The 23311-nt window shown below is 38.8% G+C and overlaps 1 protein-coding gene across 1 annotated transcript in view; it reads left to right on the plus strand.

The window, feature by feature from the left end:
- Adamts19 (ADAM metallopeptidase with thrombospondin type 1 motif 19) overlaps positions 1 to 14944 on the plus strand; it is a 206118-nt gene extending 191174 nt beyond the window's left edge. The window contains 2 exon segments of the mRNA XM_028893701.2: positions 11776 to 11953; positions 13706 to 14944. Of these exon segments, the coding sequence (XP_028749534.1) occupies positions 11776 to 11953; positions 13706 to 13857 (330 nt within the window). The 3' untranslated portion in view covers positions 13858 to 14944.
- The last annotated feature ends 8367 nt before the right edge of the window (positions 14945 to 23311 follow it).

Raw genomic sequence — 23311 nt, forward strand, 5'->3', positions numbered from 1 at the left:
CTCGGCTGTGACTGCCACTCCACTCTTGTTAAGCCACTTTCGAATATCTCATTTATTTCCAGAGACAAATCCCCCGAATCAGTGCTGCCAACCTTGTTACAGATTGGCACTTACCATTACAGATTAGATCATGTTTTCTAAGACTGTCCATTATATTGGTAGTTGAAAAAATTTCAAGCCCTGCCAGGGACAATTTTCCCTTAATTTAGGAATTCCTATTTCTTCTAACAGCCAGCTGGAAATGAGTAAAATGTTACAGAGCTCTCCTTAGTGTTTGGCTTAGAGAATACATATTCTGTCCAAAATATATATCTTTGGCACTCTCTAGAAGTAAGGAATTCTGGGTAATCGCTATGCAGGCCAACTGTGAGAAATATTATTTTTAACACTTAAATACACTGAATGATTACTTTTTGTTTTCAAGTAATTTAAAAAATAAATCAAACTTACATTAGGTTTTTTACTCTAACAAAGTTTAAATAAAAACCCATATTCGGTCTTGTGCCTCTTTGGTAAAATCTTTATGGTGGCATTGTCCAGTGTTTACAGCTAGAAGAATTTTGTATTCCATAAGAACTGCTTGTAACTTACACAGATTAATGCTTTCATAAATCCAACAACCAATTATTGATTATATAATCTAAATCCATACATTGCTATATACTAAAATCTCCTATTTGGTCCAAATAGCTAAGTAATCTAAGTATTGAGAATGAGAGATAACAAGCTTAGAAGCCAAATGTCACCTTATGGCTGTACTAAATCCAAAAGGGAAAACAGTTATTCACATTTAACCAATAGTTTAGAATCTCAGAATCTTTTCCTTTAGCATCTCACTACCTTTAAGTTGGATATAGAAGTCTTATGCTATTCCCATGTTAAAAATAACACGCTTCTTCAAATTGTAACTGCATTAGCAAAAGTAAAATATTTCTGTAACAATAATTGATTGATAAATAGATTTAGTCACTATTTCAATGGGTATTTTGAAAGTGCCATAATGAAGGTAAAATATGATTTCTGGTTCTGGGAATATTTCATTCTAACACTAATATATATGTATTATATATATTGAGGTATTTTGTTCCAGGAATCAGACAACTGCTCTCATGTTCTTTAATTCAAGGACTTTCCCCCTTCTTCCTTTTATAGTCTCTTTTAGAAGCATTAAGAACTTTTTACAGTGGAAGCATTATAGGACCCAGTCAGCTCTTACTACCTGTTGCAAGAATGGCAGAAAGGATGCAAGCCATGGGAGTATCAAACCTTACTGCAACTTGGGGTTGTCATCTACAAAAGTGCAGGCCACATTCATGTCTATCCTGGGACACATATGGCTCACATTTTGAACACATCAAGGTTTAAGATAAGAGAAAAGCTATAAGGTTTGATAATGTACACTTTAAATTTTTTATTAAGTTTTTGAAAGTTTATGCAATGTATTTTGGTTATATCCATCCTTTCCCCGTCGCTTACCTGATTTAACCCCTATTCTATACCAACTCAATTTTCTGTACTGTTTCATATTCTTAAAGACACATTGAATCTAACTAGGGCTGCCTATCTACTCTTGGGAATGTGGCCATCCACTGGAATGTGTTAAACCTGTCAGGGCCACACCCTTAAAGAACAGTGACCCTCCATCTCCTAGAAGCTATCAATTCCCAATAATTCCTTGGGTATAGTATAGGTGTGACTTCCTTCCTGCCCACCTTTCCTTTCCTCTCCACACTGGGATTTTGTCTTGCTTGAGCTTGTATGCACCATGTGAATTCATGTGTGCAACTGGCCAGGTATGTCTGGAAAACACTGTTTCTTTACAGTCATCCACCACCTCTGGCTCTTAGAGTCTTTCTGTCACCTCTTCCAAAATGATCCCTGAGCCTTGAGGTAATGTGATATAGATGCCCTTTGAGGGCTGAGCATGCTACAGTCGCTTATGTTCTGTACCTTATTTGGGTTTGTGTTAATCACCATCTGCTGCCAAAAGAAGATTCTCTGATGATTTTTGAGAGATGCACTAATTATGGATGTAATGAAAGTCATTTGGAATCTTGTTTACTACTATGTCTCATTAGCGGAACAATAGTAAAAGATTCTCCCCTAGGGCCAAGGACCTGTGTAGCACAGGTTCTGGGTCCTAATAACTGTCCTAGGTATGGATTCCATCTGTGGAGAGAACCTTAAAACCAATCAGGAAATGGTTTATTATTCCCATGATATTCGTGCCACTATTGTACTAATGGGCATAGAAATTAGTAAGAAGCCATGGGGAGTGGGATCTTCCACGGATGAGAAGCTAGAACACAGTGCTTCAATGGGGGATGGGAGTAATGGAACAGAAAGGGTTAAATGGAGTGTGGCATAGGGTAGGGTAGAGAAGAGAATACAGGGAGTGATAAGCAACTCTATAGACTTGACAAAAATGTGACAAACTACTACTGCAGAAGCTTCCTAAACTATAACCACATAGACACATTAAAAAGAGTTTAAATGGAGTTACCCTGCAATGAGACAATAATGCCCCAATAGGCACAACAGTCCAACAAAGAACCAGTGTCAGGAATGAGTTGCATCTATTGGAATCGTTGGCAGCTATGAAGTCCCATAGACCCCCAAGTGTTATGAGCTCTTGCCGATGTTCTTGGTAACCTCAAGAACTGGATGGTAAGCCCCAGTTGCAGAAAGCAACACACACTTCTCTACTAGAGCATAACGATAACAAGCTGGGACTGACGTGAAAGCTCATTCCCCCTTTCTAGTTTTCATAGTGCAGGACGGTGTTATGCATGCTACTACTCTCACTCAGCCGTGACCCCTGCAAGCTACGATACCGACCTGCCTGGCATAATAGACATCTTATTTTAAAAGAAGAGCAGTTATTGTGGATACCAGGTTGATTCACCAGTAATTCTTTCTATGGGCCTTATTTAACAAACTAATCATTTTCATACTCCAAGGTAATTAAAGTGTTGAGCAAATTCTCTTATGTTAAACTTTTGGTATGCAAGCAGAGGTGTGAATATAATTTACTTTAGTGTTAGTAATTGCCACTGATATCTCAAGATAAGAATAATTTTTATTCTCTTAGGAAAATCTAAAGTGACATTTTCTAAACAGTGCTCGATTGTATCAAGGCATGGAGATCATTTTCTTATGTAACCAGTTGTGATGAATATTAGTTAAAATCAAGTTTATACCAAGAAGTTGGAGCTCCTTCTACATGCAGAGAAGGGATTCCTAACATTGATCTTCTATGTGCTTTGTTACCTCTGTTAAAAAGCAAATGTCCTAAGGCATTTTTAGAAAATTTTTTTCTCTTTAAACTTAATGTCTTGCATTTGCTGTAAAGGTTACCACAGTGAAGCTAGGATAACATGATTGTGTTTCTTGTGCAGAATGAATGTGAAGGATTGAATCATGAGGTATTTTGTTGCAAAGGTCCTTTGGGGCAATATTAAAGTTTTGGGAACAGCTTTTCACAATACACAATTCAGGGCTATATTTTAGCAATAGTCCAGCACGATTTCCTTGCCAAGGCAATCTCAATGGCAAGGTGTCTGGTATGGTTTGGATTTCCTTGGTTTTTTTTTTTTTTTTTTTTTAGTGTGCTGGATTTGTTATTTTCACAGTTTTGCTTTGCTACAAGTCAAATGAGTTGCCATGTTTCAAGTATATTTGATATTTTCTTTTTTTTTTCTTTTTTTTGTGATATATATTTTTTATTTTACAATACCATTCAGTTCTACATATCAGCCATGGGTTCCCCTATTCTCCCCCCTCCCACGCCCTCCCCTTACCCCAGCCCACCCTCCATTCCCACCTCCTCCAGGACAAGTCCTCCCCCGAGGACTGTGATCAACTTGGTAGACTCAGTCCAGGGAGGTCCAGTCCCTTCCTCCCAGACTAAGCCAAGTGTCCCTGCATAAGCTCCAGGTTTCAAACAGCCAACTCATGAAATGAGCACAGGACTTGGTCCCACTGCCTAGATGCCTCCCAAACTGATCAAGCCAATCAACTGTCTCACCTATTCAGAGGGCCTGATCCAGCTGGGAGCCCCTCAGCCTTTGGTTCATAGTTCATGTGTTTCCATTCATTTGGCTATTTTTTTTTTCAATATATATATAGCCTTTATGGATCTATGGGTTGTGGTCTGATTGTTCATTTTATATCTAGAATCCACCAATGAGTGAGTACATACCATAACTGTCTTTCTGGGTTTGGGTTACCTCACTCAGGATGATTTTTTCTAGTTCCATCCATTTGCCTGCAAATTTCATGCTTTCATTGTTTTTCTCTGCTGAGTAGTACTCCATTGTGTATATGTACCACATTTTTTTCATCCATTCTTCCGTTGATGGGCATCTAGGTTGTTTCCAGGTTCTGGCTATTACAAATAGTGCTGCTATGAACATAGCTGAGCATGTATCTTTATGGTATGTATCAGCATTCTTTGGGTATATGCCCAAGAGTGGTATGGCTGGGTCTTGAGGTAGTTCGATTCCTAATTTTCTGAGAAACCGCCATACTGATTTCCACAGTGGTTGTACAAGTTTACATTCCCACAACAGTGGAGGAGTGTTCCCTTTGCTCCACATCCTCTCCAACATTGGTTGTCATTGGTGTTTTTGATCTTAGCCATTCTAACAGGTGTAAGGTGGTATCTCAGAGTCGTTTTGATTTGCATTTCTCTGATGATTAAGGATGTTGAGCATTTCTTTAAATGTCTTTCAGCCATTTGCAGTTCTTGTTTTGTGAATTCTCTGTTTAGCTCTTTAGCCCATTTTTTAATTGGACTGTTCAGTGCTTTGATGTCTAGTTTCTTGAGTTCTTTATATATTGTGGAGATCAATCCTCTGTCAGATGTGGGGTTGGTGAAGATCTTTTCCCAATCTGTTGGCTGTCTTTTTGTCTTATTGACTGTGTCTTTTGCCCTGCAAAAGCTTCTCAGTTTTGAGAGGTCCCATTTATTAATGGTTGTGCTCAGGGTCTGTGCTGTCGGTGTTTTATTTAGGAAATGGTCTCCAGTGCCAATGCGTTCAAGAGTGCTTCCTATTTTCTTTTCTATTAAGTTTAGTGTAACTGGATTTATGTTTAGTTCTTTGATCCACTTGGACTTGAGTTTTGTGCATGGTGACAGATATGGATCTATTTGTAATCTTTTACATATTGACATCCAGTTATGCCAGCACCATTTGTTGAAGATACTTTCTTTGTTCCATTGTATAGTTTTGGCTCCTTTGTCAAAAACCAGGTGTTCATATGTGCATGGATTAATGTCAGGGTCTTCAATTCGATTCCATTGGTCCATATGTCGGTTTTTATACCAGTACCAAGCTGTTTTTATTACTATAGCTCTATAGTAGAGTTTGAGGTCCGGGATGGTGATGCCTCCAAGGGTTGCTTTATCGTATAGGATTCTTTTAGCTATCCTGGGTCTTTTGTTTTTCCATATAAAGTTGAGTATTTTTCTTTCCAAGTCTGTGAAGAATTGTGTTGGGATTTTGATGGGGATTGCATTGAATCTGTAGATTGCTTTTGGTAAGATTGCCATTTTTACTATGTTAATCCTACCTACCCATGAGCATGGGAGATCCTTCCATTTTCTGATATCTTCTTCAATTTCTTTCTTTAGGGATTTAAAGTTCTTATCAAAAAGGTCTTTCACTTGTTTAGTTAGTGTTATCCCAAGGTATTTTATATTATTTGTGGCTATTGTAAAGGGTGATGTTCTCTGACTTCTTTCTCAGCCCTTTTATCATTTGTGTATAGGAGGGCTACTGATTTTTTTGAGTTGATCTTGTATCCTGCCACTTTACTGAAGGATTGATATTTTCTTGACACATATGAAAATCAAACTTAAAATTAGTTAAAAATAAAAATGGAGATAAGAAAGAGGGGGGGGGTAAATTTTTAAATTTACTTACAGTATGCAGAAACACCCCACCCTATGCCACCATACTTCTTACTGAACAACTTAACATATCATAACTCATGAATGTATAAAAAATAAATAATACAAATAGCAAAGACAATCAGACAGGTATAAATGGAGTGCATACAGTGGAAAGCAACAAATGTCTGAGTTCCCCAGGCTGGTGGTCACGGATGGCCTGTCATTGGGGAAAGGCTTTCTCCAGGACTCTCTCCACATCTCACTTGAGTGGCAAAACCTACTACTCCAAATTCCTCTGTTCTCTTGCAGGGCTTTTACTTTCTCCACAGAACCTATTTATGTCTGTAAACACAATGTATTTGACAAGTTTCTTGCTTACCTTAACTGGCCATATAAATACAGGCTCCTAAAGGTAAAATGACCTTTTCTCTCCTGTATCCTTCTACACCTGAGTATCCGAGAGAGTACTTGATACATTGACACATTTGAGCATATGCATATGTGTATATATACATATATATATGTATATATACATATATATATATATAGAGAGAGAGAATTAATGAAATAAGCTTTATGGTTATAAATTTATTGGTGCTTTGAGGAAATTAATTAAGCATCTATTTAAACCTTATTAGATAATACCTAGAACATGCCAGGTGTTCACGAACCCATTTGTGTTGATGTCTAATACATAATTTGGTTCACAATTTGTCTATAGATAGGGTAATTGTGTGTCCTCATTTACTCAAGACTTTCCGACTGCATTTCTATATTCTTAGAATAATTATAAACATTATCTTCTTCCTTGGTGTCCTGATGGGTAACAAATTGTGTAGTGGCTGTTTCTGAAGACAAATTATGCCAATGCGTCATCAAGGCAAAGGGATTGTGCTTCGTGCTACATAATCTGAATTTTGACAAAAATATCGTTTCTGTGTTTAATAGTAAGACAGAACGATGTTCTGGTTTGTGTTCTCTTGTTGTGATAAAAACTCTGGACAAAGGCAACTTGGGAAGGAAAGGTTTTCTGTGGTTTATAAGTCCTGATCATGGTACATTATTGTGGGGAAGCCATGGCAAGAACTCGAGGTGAATCTGGAGGTAGGAACTGAAGCAGAGACCATAGAGAAACACTGCTTACTGGCTTACTCTCCATGGCTTGCTCAGCCTGCTTTTATTATTATTATTATTATTATTATTATTATTATTATTATTATTATTAAATTATTTTACATCCTAGCTGTAGTTTCCCATCCCTCATCTCTTCCCAGGCTCTCCCCATCCTCATCCCCTTGTTCCCAGCCCCTAATCCACTCCTTCATTTTTGTTTAGGAAAGGGCAGGTCTCCCTTGGATAGCAACAAAACATGGCATATCAAGTTACAGTAAGACTAAACACCTTCCCATGTATTAAGGCTGGGCAAGGTGACTGAGGATGAGGAGTAGAGTCCTGAAGCCAAGTAAAAGAGTCATAGATAGCCCTTGTTCCCACTTTTAGGAGTCCCACAACAGGACCAAGCTACACAACTGTAATATATGTGTAAAGTGCCTGGGTCAGTCCCATGAAGGCTCCCTGGTTGTTGATTCAGTTTCTGTGAGCCCCTATGAGCACAGGTTAGTTGATTCTGTGCGTTTTCATGTGATGTCCTTGACCCCTATGGCTCCTACAATCCTTTCTCCCCTTCTTCTGCAAGATTCCCTGAACTCTGCCTAATGTTTGGCTATGGGTCTGCATCTGTTCCCATCACTTACTGGATGGTACCTCTCTGATAACAATTGGACTAGGCACCAATCTATGTGTATAGGAGAATATTGTTAGGCATCACTACATTGATAAATTTTTACCTCTTGTCTTGTTTGGTTCCATTCTAGGTCTCTGGGTCACCCAGCCTATGAGTCCTCGTGTTCCAGGCAGTGTCAGGGGTGGAATTACTCTTCTGGCATGGGTTTTAGGCTTGGCTGGTCATTGGTTGGCCCTCCTTCAGTCTCTAGGCCACCTTTACCTCCAGCACATCCCATAGGCAGGACAGACTGTAGATCAAAGGTTATGTGGCTAGGTTGGTTTCCCACTCTCTCTACTTGAAGTCTTACCTGGTCACAGGAGATGTCCAGTTCAGGATATGTATCTACTATTGCTAGGAGTCTTAGCTGGGGTCACCCTTGTAGATTCCTAGGAGTTTCCCTTGCACCAGGTTTTTCCCTGACCCTGAAATTCTACCCCCCAACTTTTCCAGTAGTCTCTTTCAGTTCTCTCCCCATGACCACTCATGTTCTCATCCCCACCCACCCTCAATCCACTCAAAATCTTTTCTATTTCCCCTTTCCAGGGAGACCTGAACATCCCCCCCATGAACCCTCCTTGTTACCTAGTCTCTCCTGGTCTGTGAATTGTAGCATAGTTATCCTTTACTTTACAGCTAATATCCACTTATGAGTGAGTACTTACTATGTTTGTCTTTCTGGGTCCAGATTACTTTACTCAGGATGATTTTTTTTTTCTAGTTCCTTCCATTTGCCTACAAATTTCATGATGTCATTGTTTTTAACAGCTGGGTTATGCTCCATTGTATTAATGTACCACATTTTTTTCATCCATTCTTTCCTTGGCTGAGGGACATCTAGGTTGTTTCCAGATTTTGTCAGTCTGCTCTTTTGTACAACCCAGGACCACCTGCCACGGCACTGTCCATAATGGGCTGGGCCTTCCTATATCAATCATTAATCAGGAAAATGCCTTCTAGATATACCCGTAGGCCCATCTGTTGGAGGCAATTCCTTAGTTGAGGTTCCCTCTTTCTGGTTGCCTGAAGTTTGCAGCAAGCTGTCAAAAACTAACCAGTATAAAAGGTAAAATAATAATAATAACAACAATAATAATAATAATTCAGCATCATGGGGAATAGGGAAAAGTTTCTAACTGTTTCACCTGGGAAGAGCAGTAGGAAACACTTAGGATCCAGCAATGCTTAGCTGTCCAAGTCTAATCCATACGCTTAAGTTTATGCTCCATTTCTAGCACTTCTGAGCTGGAAAACTTATTTAACTTACTCAGGCCTCTGTTTCTCTCTGATTGGGAATGACAATAATAGTTCTTGTGGGTATCATGAGAAACGTCCCATACAATCTCTAAACACCAGTGCCTTGATGTACAAGACATGCGGTAGCTGTGTTGGCTAGTGTTGGGACTGCATGGTACAAGGCTTTCAGAAGGGTGATGCCAATTTCTTTTGTCTCAAAGGAAACCGTGTCTTTGTAGAATAGTTTATTATTTAAATATTAAACAACTGGCATAAAGTGGATGAAACTGCCTAGCTCCCACTGTATTTAGTAATCTGTTTTTAATTCCATGCATTAGTCACTGTGTTTTGTTAGTAAAGGGTATTAAATACAATCCCAGATCTGCAGTATAACTATCCCATTTGTTTTATTTTCGGTATAGGATCCAGAATATAATGGGTAATCAATGAGTGTTTTTAAAACCCCAATAATTGATGGGGTATTCTGAGAACCATTTTTAAGACTGTTTGACACAACTTTTGCCATAATGTTTCAGTTTTCCCAGAGAATCATTAGTTAATGAAACAAGTGTTTGACTTACACAGCTTCAACACTTGAAAACTGCTGAAGAGCAGTAACATTAATAATAAATTGTGTAGAAGTTTTACTTCCATGGTAGATTAGAACTTAAACTATTGCTGGGATCAACTGTAATACCTTGCTTAACACAATGGGGAAATAAGTCCCAGATACATTAGTTGCTACGGGCTATATTAAAATCAAAATCTCTTAATTCCAGTGCCAAAATTATTTTGGCTTTCTTTTTTAATGCCTGTCTGTTTCTAATCATAGTGATGTCATTTGAGAAAATACCAATTATTTAGTTTTGTCTTCTGTAAGAAGTAAAAAAAAAAAAAAAAGTGTAGAAGACTTCCTGGGCTCCCAGCTGTCTCCCTTCAAATATTCACTCTTTTCACATATGAGTGATAAAACTTTTACCAAATTGTATTTTATGAGGAAAATAATTATTACTGCTAGGCTTTTTGTTTTATTATTGAAGCTTTCTAGTGGGAGTCAAATTCTAGAAGCATTAAACACTTAATTTAATAAAGTTTATTTTATTAGTTTCAATAGAAGACATAATACTGCTTACTTAAATAAATTACGGAATTGACATTATTCCTTGGGTACTAGGTTGTTTCTCAAGTTGTGCTCAAATCATTACAAAATTAATTTTCATAAGAACTGTAACTAAAGTTTTTTTTTTTTATTCCAGTATTCCTGAAACTACCATTCAGCCATCATCAGTTAATTCTATGTTGTCATATGTCTTTATTTATTTTTGGTTTTGTTAATAATTCTGAAAAAAATGATTTGGTTTTGTTAATAATTCTTTAAAAAAAAAAAGGTGTGCTGCTAAGGTTCACACGTGTCTTTTGTAGTCTTTTAAATTGGAAGGATTAGGAGTGGTCAGTAATAGATTTCCAGGCTTTTTGGGAAATGATTGAGGACCACTGGGGACATCCTCTGTCTCATTATATGGAACCTTTCCACAGTAGAGATGTTCTTATTGGTGAAATTATTATGGCCACTCCACGTAGTTAAAAGGAAGATTTATTTAGTGGGTAACTTACAAAAAAGGGAAAGGTAGGTTGTGGGGTCTGGGGAAGGTGTATCGAAGTCCAGCGGTGATCTCTGGAGCTCTGCTCCGTCAACCTCCACCTTCTAGGGTCCAGGAACAGAGAACACGCTGGCCCATCCAGATCTCGGGTCTCTCCGCGCCCCCCCCCTTGGCCCCGCCTTGTAGGCGTGACAGTTGCCGAAGCCTCAATGGGGGTTGAAATTTCCAGATCAAAGCTGGAATGGCTACCCACTACGTGCTCTCACACCTTAGCTTTCTCAAAGAGCCTCATTGTCCTGAAACTCTACAGAAATATTAGGAATACAGATAAAAATACCTTTCCACATATTCTTACCCCATAGATGTTTTACTTTTTTATTGTCTTTTTAAAAAAGTATGTTTCCTGGAGGTTAAGGAGAAAGCACAGTCTGTAACGTGCTTGTGTTACGACCAGGAGGCTGTGGTTAGAGCTCTAGTGCCCAGCACCCATCATCTCAATGCTGGGTAGTGCAGACAAAAGGCTCAGCCAACTCCAGCCAATGAGAGATCTTCTCTCAGAGGAAATGGATGATGTTGCTGAGCACAACATCCGAGGTCCTCCTCTGGCTTAAACACACGTGCACACAAGAAAATAAATAATAAATAATCAAAAACATGTGCATATATCAGAAAAATCTCTCTACATTATTCTTAGTGACCCTACATATAGACATCTATGCTTTAGATCATTAATATTACACAAATTGAACGTAGGTAGTTGGGACAATATGGAGGCCTAAATTTTATTTTATTTAAATGTATTGCTTTATTTATTTTTAATTTCCATAAATAATTTAATTGAAGTCTACCCCCCATGCCTTCCCTTTCAACTAGCCTACCCCACTATTACCTCCTAATTTCTGTTTTTTTTTTTTTAAGCTCACTGAGTCTCTGCTGCCAAGTGTGTATCTATGTATGGCATCTACATACATGGTCATGAATAGCTCATTGCATAGAAAATTATAGGACAAAGAGATAATCCTTGGATCAGCACAACATATTCCCCTTACATATAATTTTTGTATTTAAGATAACTATATTTTCTCAATCAGATAGATAGGTATAGATATAGACATAGACATAGATATAGATGATATAGATATAGAGATAGAGATAGAGATGTAGATGTAGATGTAGATGTAGATATAGATATAGATATGGTGGCTTGAAATTCAGACAAAGAAAACAGCAAAATAACCTGTACACATTTTCTTCCCTAGTGTTCCATTACCTGTGGCAAAGGCATGCAGTCTCGTGTTATCCAGTGTATGCATAAGGTCACAGGCAGACATGGAAGTGAATGCTTTTCTTCAGAGAAACCTGCAGCATACAGGCCCTGCCACCTTCAGCCCTGTAACGAGAAGATAAATGTAAACACGATAACATCACCCAGACTGGGTAAGCCGATCACAGAGTGCATGGCTTTCAGAAACACAGAAATGTTTTTAGGTCATCTATTTCCTTAAAGCTTGGGAATTATTAAACCATGCCTGTTAACGTGGCTCTAAATTGGGTCTGTTTAAATGTAGTTTATTCCAAATGATCAGAGGTGGGCTTTTAAACGTTTCATGAAGACTCCTTTCCTTCCATGAAATATTTACTCAGAGCTAAGTCTAGGAAATAATGATGCCACACAGCCTGAGGTCACCTTTTTAAGGTAAATATATTATTATTTACCTTAAAAAATATATATACCATAAATTATTTTATGTTGCAAAATAATTTAAGCTTCATTCTAGTCCCACAACTATCAACTGTGCTGATATGTAAAGGAGAGGCAAGTTTTGAATAAACTTTCAATTCCTCCATGGCCAACGGCCGCCTCATCCTGGGAGCAAAATTTCCTTAGGATAGAGAGTATAAAAATGGTTCCCTGTAAAAATAAACATCTAGGTATACACAACCAAATGTGAGGTACTTTTCTTATCTTTGAGGATAAAAATATAAATTTATAAGCCCTGGCAGTGTTTTTTCTTTTTGTGTTTTTTAAATTTATTCTTAAATTGATATAGAAAGTAACAGGTTTCTTGGCATTTTCATTCATACTTAGTTTGGTTGACCTACCTTCTCTTCCCCATCTCCAGGTCACCAACACCCACTGTACCCCCATCCCCACAATCACCAGTACCCACTGTACGCTCCATCCCCACGGCCACTGGTACCCACTGTACCCTCCATCCCCACGGCCACTGGTACCCACTGTACCCTCCATCCCCACGGCCACTGGTACCCACTGTACCCCCATCCCCACGGCCACTGTACGCTCCAGCTCCAGGATTGCCCTTTTCACCTTCATATCACATGTGCTCTATTACCCTCCCCATCCTGCCCCCTTAAAGCCTCTCTTGTTCTCATTTCATGGGCTACTTTCCTGGTCTCTACCCACTAACCACTAACATAGAAATGCACACACACACACACACACACACACACACATGCATGCACACACACACATGCATGCATGCACACGCATGCACACACACATATATATGTATATATATATGATATATATATTTTGTAATATATATATATATTACAAAATAAATAGATCTTTCAAACATAAATGACACATAGATCTATAGTAGATATGCTGGTTAATCTCAGCCATCAGCTTGTTGAGATCTAGACGCACATGGGAGACCAGCCTCTTGGCATCCATACTGGAACTTATTTTTGGCTACCCTAATTGAGGTGGAAAGACTCAACCCCTGTGGCTAGCACCAGTCCCTAGGCTGGAATCTTCAACTATATGAAAAGAAGAAAATGAGCTGAGCTGAGCATCTATCCCTCTCTTCTTCTTGACCTTGGGCCCCACAATGCTTTTGTTGTAGTATTTCATCACAGCAACAGGAAAAAAGCAACTAACATGGATGATTAATAAACACAACTGAAACTTAGAAGCTTCTTCTGCATATTGACGGTGAGCAATCTGTTCTCAGTAATCTTCAACTGTCCCCAGCTAAGAGTGTTATTTATTCACCCTGCTGCTCTATTACAAAGCGTGCAGGTCTTTATCTTTTACCTTCTGTCAGGTAAAATGAATAGGTAAGAAAATGAGGCAAAGTAACTCCATGAAAATGAGTAGAAGTTGTGCCTATGATGGTACGTAGGAGCCTTCACAGGGTGAATTCATCACGTTCTGTTTTCCAGCTGCCCTGACCTTCAAGTGCCTGGGAGACCAATGGCCAGTGTACTGCCGAGTGATACGGGAGAAGAATCTGTGCCAGGACATGCGTTGGTACCAGCGATGCTGTGAGACCTGCAGAGACTTCTATGCCCAAAAGCTGCAGCAGAAGAGCTGACCTCTGGCAGGCTGGCTGACTGGCTCATGGCTTTTTGCTCTTACATTATTTATAAATACACACACACTAGCATGTTTTTCAGACCAAATATTATCAGATTACATATAATTTAATCAAATTAATTTATTTGCCTGCCAGACATATAATGTGGTGTTTGTTTTGGTTATTCAAACATCTTGATTTTTTTACTATAAGGCTTCATAAATAATTTTATGTGAATTGAATAAGTTGGGTCTAGTAAACTAATAAAAGACAAATGATAATTTTTTTTTCACTTAGGGCTGTCTGTAAGGTGCTATTTTCTCTCCACCAATACCATTAAGTTATCCAGTGTGTACACTACCTTGGCATGATAGCTTAGCTATACATGCAGAAAAATGACCTATTTTCTTGTGTCCTGCTGCAGAACCTGCCCATTTTCTGTAATCTGCAGGAGATGTGTAAACAGAACAAACCTCACGGTCTTGAACGAGTTTTAGAGAATGTATTATGAATTTGATTCAGATTTAGAGGCAAGTATAGGATACCTTCTACTGTAATGATACTTTTATATTAAGAGTGGGAAAGTCAAGACAGAGACTTTGATCATGTTTGTGAACGTGCACTTGAACACAAGTATTGTGACCACAAAGCACTGTAATGATGTACACTGAATCACCGTTGCACTGTTGGTGTAGGCGTGGAGAAGCTGTGACAGATTTGGCAGCATCCTATAAAACCTGTATTGTCTTAATATGGTGTTAGAGTGTAGCTTTTTGAAAACACTTCCAATGAAGAAAACTGATCCACCTGCATCCTTCCTCCCCTTAGAAGATTTATTAAAGAGTATAGTACTTAAGCTCACAAATCATAGGAGCAAGGTAGTAAGTATTTTTTCTTCTTTTCCCTAGGAATAAGAAAAAAAGGAAATGAGATTCAGATAGTATTTTGATAGTTTCATTGTGTTTTTGCCTTTTAAAAATTAAAATTATAACTTTCTGAAATGTTCGAAAGGCATCCTAAATTTTTTTTCTTGTAAGAAAATTTTGTACATGGTTCACATGGTTTCTTAGTTGTTGTTGTTTTCCAATAAAATATGTGAAATCTACTTTGGGGAGAGTGTTCTTTACGGGGCTGTCTGCATTTTCATACTTGGCAAGAAGAGGCACCATTTGCCTGTTCTGAAATATCCACTACAGGAAGCCTGCAAAGTGAGCTACAGGGAAACAGAGAGTCTGTTTTTGGAGCAAGAAAAAGGTGTGTTTACTTGAGTCCTAAAGTGTTCAGTTTCCCTAAAACTTTTCTTACAGTGCAGCCAACTGCTTGTGCAGGAAGCAGCTGTCCCTCTCTATATTACTGTAGATAAAAAAAAAAAAAAAAAAAAAAAAAAAACAGCTCTCATTTCAAAGGGAGTAAGAGATAGCTTATTCTGGATCCACATTTGAGTGGCTTATTCTGGATCCATATTTGCATGGCCAAGGCCTGGGAATACAGATTTATGTTACCTTAAATTCCGCAGTCCAATATGGAAGACGTTTTATGATGTTTTTTAGTTTTACAAAGAAAGTCTGAAATCAAGTTTAAAATCCATTGGTGAGTATGTCTGAGAGGTGGTTACAGCAGTATGGGGGAGGCTTTTCCACGGGCCTCAGATGAGATTCTGAGCTTTTGGGTTTGGTGGGAGAGCTCGTTGTCTGCTAAAGCCAAAGATGAGGCAATTATCCTCTGGATCTGCAACATCCCAACCTCTCCACATCTGTACAGTTTTAGTCAATCAGTCTGCACACAGAACTTCTTTCTAGGAATTCTCCTTGAAGAATTCAGAGAATAAGTAAGAGAAAAATGTGGATTCCTGGCCACTGTTGCTCTAGACCCTTGATCTTTAACGCAGATTCCTCTGTCTTCCACCCTGAAATTAACAAAGAAAGCTTGGCACACTGCAAGTAGAGTTAAACCCTTAACAGATTCATTGCACTTGGTACTTCTGCATTTGTATTTTCAAACCCTCACTTTAACTCCATTCTAATATTGGAGGGATTATGTTTCTAGATTATTCCTAATATGAAAATCCCTCTTTTTCTAAGAGTGCAAAACAGATTTACTCAATGTAGTCATACTAGGAAGCAGGACAAAAATATCCTGCGAACTCCAGAGTATGTCTTCGATCTGTAAATCTCTTAGCTGCAGAAAAATGACCTATTTTCTTGTGTCCTGCTGCAGAACCTGCCCATTTTCTGTAATCTGCACGAGATGTAAGATTAACAAACATCCATACATTTTATAAATGATAGTAAGTGAACAGAAGAAGTGGATTCTCAATTCTGTCTCTAGATTTCTGAACCCTCAAATCTCTTCAAATTAGGATAGCACCTCTGTGTTGAAGTGGTTCAGAGGATGAACATTATCTAAGAGCTAAAAAAAAAAAAAAATCAGTGGCATGGGCTTCCAAGTTGCTTTCACTTACCCAGTGCAACAGCTAAAACTGCTTAAAGGACTTTCATTTTGTTGGGGGCACCCTTTTGGGGCTGTGAGGGGCAAAGATTTGCATCACCTCATAGCCATATTTTCTGTTACAACACTCAACAAAGAAGTTCAGAATATTACTAGGAAATCTACACTAAAAATCTGTACACTACTAAGTTAAAAAATCTAAAGGAAATGAACAGGTTTCCAGATTCAACTGAACCACCAAAGTCAAACCAAGAAGAGATCAACAGTTAAAATAGACCTATCATGCATACAGAGATATAAATAATAATTAAAAATACCTTCCAACCAAAAAAAAAAGCCCAACCCCAGATGGATTCACAGCAGACTCTTCTAAAGAATCTGAAAGAATTGTCTTTTAAAGAATAAGGACAGGCCCAAGCAGTGGTGGCACACGTCTTTAATCCCAGCACTCAGGAGGCAGAGGCTGGCAGATTTCTGTGAGTTTGAGGCCAGTCTGGTCTACAAAATGAGTTCCAGGACAGCCAGGGCTTTACACAGAGAAACCCTGTCTCAAACAAACAAAGAAGAATAATGACAACCAATGCTTCTTAAATGACTGAAAAGAGGAGTAAGAAAAAGAGAAGAAGCACTTAAAAACTCCTGTTAAGTCAGCATTATTTTAATACTGAAATTAAGTAAACACACACACACAATACAGGCTAATGTCCCTGATGAACACATAGACAAAGATTCTCAATAAAACACTCCAAAGCTGAATACAGGCATATATTAAACAGATCATCCACCATGATTAAGTTGGTTTTCTTCTGGTGATGCAGCAACAATTCAACATATGCAAGTCAATATAATAACACAAATGGACTTAAAGACAAAAGTCACATGACCATCTCAATACATACAAAAAAGACCTTTGACAAAATTCAATGTGTCTTCATGATAAAAGTCTGAGGGAGAGAAGGGCTGGAGGGAACATACCTTAACATAATAAAGGCTACATCATTCTTAGTGGAGAAAACGTAGAAGCAATCCTATTAAAATCGGGAAGAAGATAGGCCTCTCAGATGTCTCTATTCTTTTTTAATATAGTGCTTGAAGCACTAGGTAGAGGAATAAGACAAGAGAGGGATTTTAAAGGGATACAAATAGAAAAAGAAGCCAAATCATCCCTATTTGCAGATGAGTTGATATTATACAAATGAGGCCCCCAAAATTCTACCAGAAAACTTCCAGACCTGATTAAGAATTTCAGCAAAGTGGCAGGATACAAAATCAACTTATAGAAACCTGTAGTCTGAGAAATAGATCATGGGAACACTGCCATTCATAATAGCCTCAAAAAATATCTAGGAATGAACCCAACCAAGAGGGTAAAAATCCTCTATGATGAAAACTTTAAACCTCTGAAGAAAAAGATTGGAGCAGACACTAGAAGATAGGCCTCCTACCTTCATGGATTGTGAGGATTAATACTGTGAAAATGACCTTTTTACCAATAGAAATTTACAGTCATTGAAATCCCAATCAAGAAAGACAAACATGGTATGTACTCACTCATAAGAGGATACTAGATGTAAAACAAAGATGACTAGACTGCTACTCACAACTCCAGGGAGGCTACCTAGAAAACAGGACCCCAAGAAAGACACAGGGATCGCCCAATGACAAAGAAATGGTTGAGATCTACACGAACAACCTGGACGTGAGTGGGAGTAATGAAGGGCAAGGGTCGAGGGAAAGAGAGCTTAGGGGAGCAGGAGAGCCCAGCTGGATCAAGAACAGAGAGAGAGAACAAGGAATAAGAGACCATGATAAATGAAGACCACATGACAATAGGAAGAAGCAAAGTGCTAGAGAGGTCCACAGAAATCCACAAAGATACCTCCACGATAGACTACTGGCAATGATCGAGAGACAGCCCGAACTGACCTACTCTGGTGATAGGATGGCCAAACACCCTAATTGTCGTGCTAGAAACCTCATCCAATGACTGAGGGAACCGAATGCAGAGATCCACGGCTAGGCCCCAGGTGGAGCTCCAGGAGTCCAATTGGCGAGAAAGAGGAGGGTTTGTATGAGCGAGAATTGTTGAGACCAAGACTGGAAAAAGCACAGGGACAAATAGCCAAACGAATGGAAACACATGAACTATGAACCAATAGCTGAGGAGCCCCCAACTGGATCAGGCCCTCTGGATAAGTCAGACAGTTGCTTAGCTTGATCTGTTTGGGAGGCATCCAGGCAGTGGGACCAGGACCTGTCCTCAGTGCATGTGCTGGCTGTTTGGAACCTGGGGCTTATATAAGGACACTTGGCTCAGCATGGGAGGACGGGACTGGATCTGCCTGGACTGAATCTACCAAACTGAACTCAATCCTTAGGGTAGTCTTTGCCCTGGAGGAGATGGGAATGGGGGTGGGCTGGGGGGGGAAGTCAGGGGGGAGACAAGGGAATCCGTGGCTGATATGTAAAATTAAATTAAATTATAAAATAAAATAAAATTTAAAAAAGCTAAAAAAAGGGAAAAAAAGAAATCCCAATCAAAATCCCCATGGGATTCTTTACATTAATTATCAAATTCATATGGAACCCTAAGTCTCCACATAGCCAAAGTAACATTGGTCAAAAAAGAACAGTGCTGGAGGGATCACTGTTCCAGACTTGAAGCTGTATTGCAGAGCTAAAGTAATATTAAAAAAAAAAAAAAAAAAAAAAAAAAAAAAAAAAAAAAAAAAAAAAAAAGCATGATACTGGAACAGAAATGAACATGTAGAACAACAGAACAAAATAGTATGCTCAAACATGAATACACATAACTACAGCCACCACATATTTGACAAAATATGCCATATGTACACCCTAGCAAATAGCATCATCAACAGACAATACTGGAAAAACCGGATGCATGCAAGTAGAAGAATGGATTTAGACGCTTATCTATCACCCTGCACAAAAATCAACTCAATTGGATTAAAGACTTCAGTGTGAAACCTGAAACACCAAAACTGCTAGATAAAAAATATAAGCAGTCTGCTGTAAATATGTAGATGTAAGATAATGTTTCCAGTAGGATTCCACTTGCTCAAGCTTTAAGGCCAACAATTGACAAGTGGGACCTCATAAAACTAAAAAGCTTCTGTACTGAAAAGAAAGCCACAGAGTGGGATGGGATCTTTCCCATTTATACAGATGACATAGGATTAATATTTCAGAATTACATAAATATATAAATGTTATATAGTGGATTGACCTTATGTACTTACATACCTTATATACTTACATTCCATTGACTGCTCACCAAAAGCAGCCTCATGAGAGAAAGATCAGATAAGACTTTCAGATATTGTATGCTGTCTTTTATCAGAAACTTTAAACCCAAATGATGGGCTCACACACAAAGAGACAATGGTAGCATGGATTAAAATTACTTGTAAGTTCTTTGTATATTCAAGAACCATAAAGTCAAGAAACCAAATAGCCCAATTTACAAAATAGGCTATGAGTCTAAATAAAGAGTTCTCAAAGCATAAAAATGGTTCTCTTGCAGATGATTAAAGGTTGATCTTCAGCATCCATATGTAGCTCACAATGGTTGGTTAGCCCATTTCTAGGGATCTGGCACAGTACTCTTGCCCCAAGAGGCACCTCATGCAGGTGGTGCACTTACATACACACAGGCAAAACATTTAGACACATAAAATAAAAATAAACAATTCTAAAAAAGAAAAAAAAAGTGTCAGGCTTGGTAAACATACCTTTAAGTTATTGGTCTGGGAAGTACAAGAGAATCCCAAACAATATAGACTCCTGCCTTTAAAGCCCTTGGTTGCTTCCCAGAAATCAAAGGTAATGCCCCATTGCTAAATACACTGCATACTCAGACACTTAGGGCGAAGGATTGGAAGAATTGAGCTGGATCTGACCTAGAAGTCTCTTCCCTAAGGACTAGCTCTCATCATACTGGAAGGATGTAGGAGAACTGTCAAGGAAGAAAAGCAACCACTAGTTCTGCCCAGGTATAATGCTTACAAACCACAATGACCAGAACAACAAGATATCCTAAAAGATGCAGCAGTGACATTTGTATCCTAGTGAGTAATCAACAGACTATCTAATTGGAATGTATGACCACACAAAAGGAGGACTTCATGTCTGCTAGAACAAACCTATTTTACTACCAATGAGATGAGATGAGACGCTGTGGACCTTGAACGAGAACCTACTATTGCCACTTTCCTAAAACAGTAACAACTTCTAACTGCATTCTAAGTACCCAACCTTATGCCCACAGATAAGTGTAGCTGACACACCTTATCAAAGAAGTTTAATTGGTAGCAGATGGACACCATTACAGGTATCCAAAACTGGTCAAAATGCAGAGAATAACTGACTGTGGGGTGACCAACCATCACTGATAATCTGCAAAACAATTCCAAAACCTAAGGTTCATTGATAATGATGAAAGAGGGGCCAGGAAGATTGCAAGAGACAGAGAGGCAGGACGTCTCCTGTAATACAGAGTCTTCTATATATTATAGAGAAGCTGCACCCAAGAAGCCATCAATATGATCGCTAAACAAGACCAGCACGGTGCCCCACTGGATGCCATGCCACTCTGGATGGGGAAATATCACAAGGCCCCATCCCTAAAGGAAAAGCTGCAGACAATTAAATGGCTGCTGAAAGAGGGAGAATTCATCTTCTCCAGGGATGACCCGCCCCCTAATAGGTTATCCAATCCCAAGAGATCAGCCCTAAACACGTAGATATAGGAGCAATAGCAAAGGGACTCGGCAGGCTGTATTTAAAAATTTGTGTGTGTATGAAACAATAATAATTAAAGATCAGAGGCCATGAATTTAAGAGGGGTTGGGAGAATTGGAAGGAGGAGAGGAAGTGTGTGGGGGGAGATGATAGAAATACACTACTCATATGGGGAATTCTAAGAAATAAATTAAAAGTAAAAATTTCTCTGACAAATAAATTAATCCATTATTTTCAAAATTCATCCTTACATGAGTTCTCAGGTCCAGGGAAGCATATAGCCAGATTCTTTGCCAGAATATAGCCTGGACAGCATCTAGCCCAAGTGTTTTCTAGACTCCTCTTCCCCTCTATGCCCTCATGAGCTGGGCCTCCACTGTGTGTGTGCATTTACTTCAACATTCTTGTGTTCTAAGCGCGAACCAGGATGGCCTATTCTGTCCTGCTCACACTGTACAAGAGGTAAGCCCGAAATTCTAACCCCTTCCATCTTCCTCTGCAAACCAATTCCAAATACCAAAGATCAGGTTTATCACAACAACCACTGTGCTTTTGCTACCTGCTTTCTGTTAATTACCTGTTTCCTTGCTGCCGAAAAACACCAGACTCAACAACAAGGAGAAAAGGGTTTATTTTCATTCACAGTTTGAGGTATGGACCATTACAAAGAGAATACCATGCCAGACAGGAGTTTGAGGCACTTACTTAGATTGACTCTATAGTCATGAAGCAGAGAGAGATAAATGATGGTGCTCAATTAATTTTCTTCTTTGCATTCACTCCAGGACAAGAGCACATGGAATGCCTCACCCAGAGTTAAGAGTGGATCTTTCTTTATTAATTGAATCTAGATAGTACTTCATAGGCATCCTCAAGGGAGCGTTTCCTATGGGATTCTGAATATGGTCACATTAGCAATCAGTATTAACCATCACAAAAGACTTTCAAAACAAAGTTATGAAACACATTAGCAAACAGACAAAGGTACCAAGTTTCGAGGGAGGGAAAGTCATATTTGCTAAAGAGACTGAAAGGATTTTCTGAAAGGTTCGATGTCACCTGTGACTCACAAGTGACAAGGAGGCATGCAAGAGGTAGGAAAGCAAAGGGAACTCTTGGATGCAAGCAGATGCTGGGTGTTATGAGGAGGAGGAGAATCAGTCGGTGGGGAGGGGATAGTTTTCATGTTCACAGCATATAGCCTTCAAGAATAGTGGTAAGAAATGAGAAGTGGTGAGTTTTAGGGTAAAGATAGAGTGTGAGGCAAGATGGAGACCCTGGGACTAAATTTGCAACCGAGGAGACAATATACAAGCCTCCAGTACATGGGGCAATGCAGAGAAGTCTGGAAGAAGCCTAAGAAGAACTGAATACTCATTTCACCTACCTCATACTTTGGCTAGGGAAGGGCCTAATCAAATCTATTTGGATATAAATTCTGTGTCTCCACTTGCCAATACAGAGAGCCAAAGACAAGTTAGGCTCTTCTCAAAGATGTGTATTTTTCCCCAAAGAATACTTTAGGAAGAGCAGCCTGAGAAATACTTGTTGATTAGATATGTTCTGGCAGCAGCCAGGCTATATCAAGCCCATGATAAGCACATAATAAACTTGATTCTTGAAACATTAGTGGTTTGATTATTTTGCTGTTAACTGTCATTATTAAGTGCCTACTGCTGTCTCTAGCAAATATATCTTATAACTATGCAAAAGCTGTGTCAGTCATTAAGATAACAATAAACTTCATGTACAAAACATTCATGTAGAAAATGTTAGCTTCTTAATTAATTTTATGATTATAAGTTGGTCAGGTTTGTGTCAAATCACATACCCTCATGATCTTTTTTTTTCCTATAAAAAAAGGTAAGTGCTCTCTAGTGTCTTGCTTGATTCAAGAACATCCTTATTCTTGTAAGCTATACGGCACTCTTCTGAAATCTATTCCTGATGCATTCCACATGTAACTACCCTGCCCCTGGAAGAGAAGCCTTCCTGCTATTTCAGAGGGGTTTATAGAGATGGTGAAATAACAAACCATAGAAGTCCATGAGAAGCCCTTGATACATCTACCCTTAACCAGTCTTGCAAGAGGGAAGGCTGCTTTCTTGAGATGAAATGCCATACTCTCTATATGAGTGGGTCAGCCTTTTGGAGTGTCTTGTGCTTACAGAGCATGCTTACATTAAATTCATCAGTTGTTGGCTAACGAGGCTGGCCATAAAGTCATCTTGACCTTGGCTGTCTTAATAACAGATGGGTTCAC

Source organism: Peromyscus leucopus, chromosome 19, assembly GCF_004664715.2.
Source record: "Peromyscus leucopus breed LL Stock chromosome 19, UCI_PerLeu_2.1, whole genome shotgun sequence".
In the NCBI taxonomy this organism is placed as follows: domain Eukaryota; kingdom Metazoa; phylum Chordata; class Mammalia; order Rodentia; family Cricetidae; genus Peromyscus; species Peromyscus leucopus.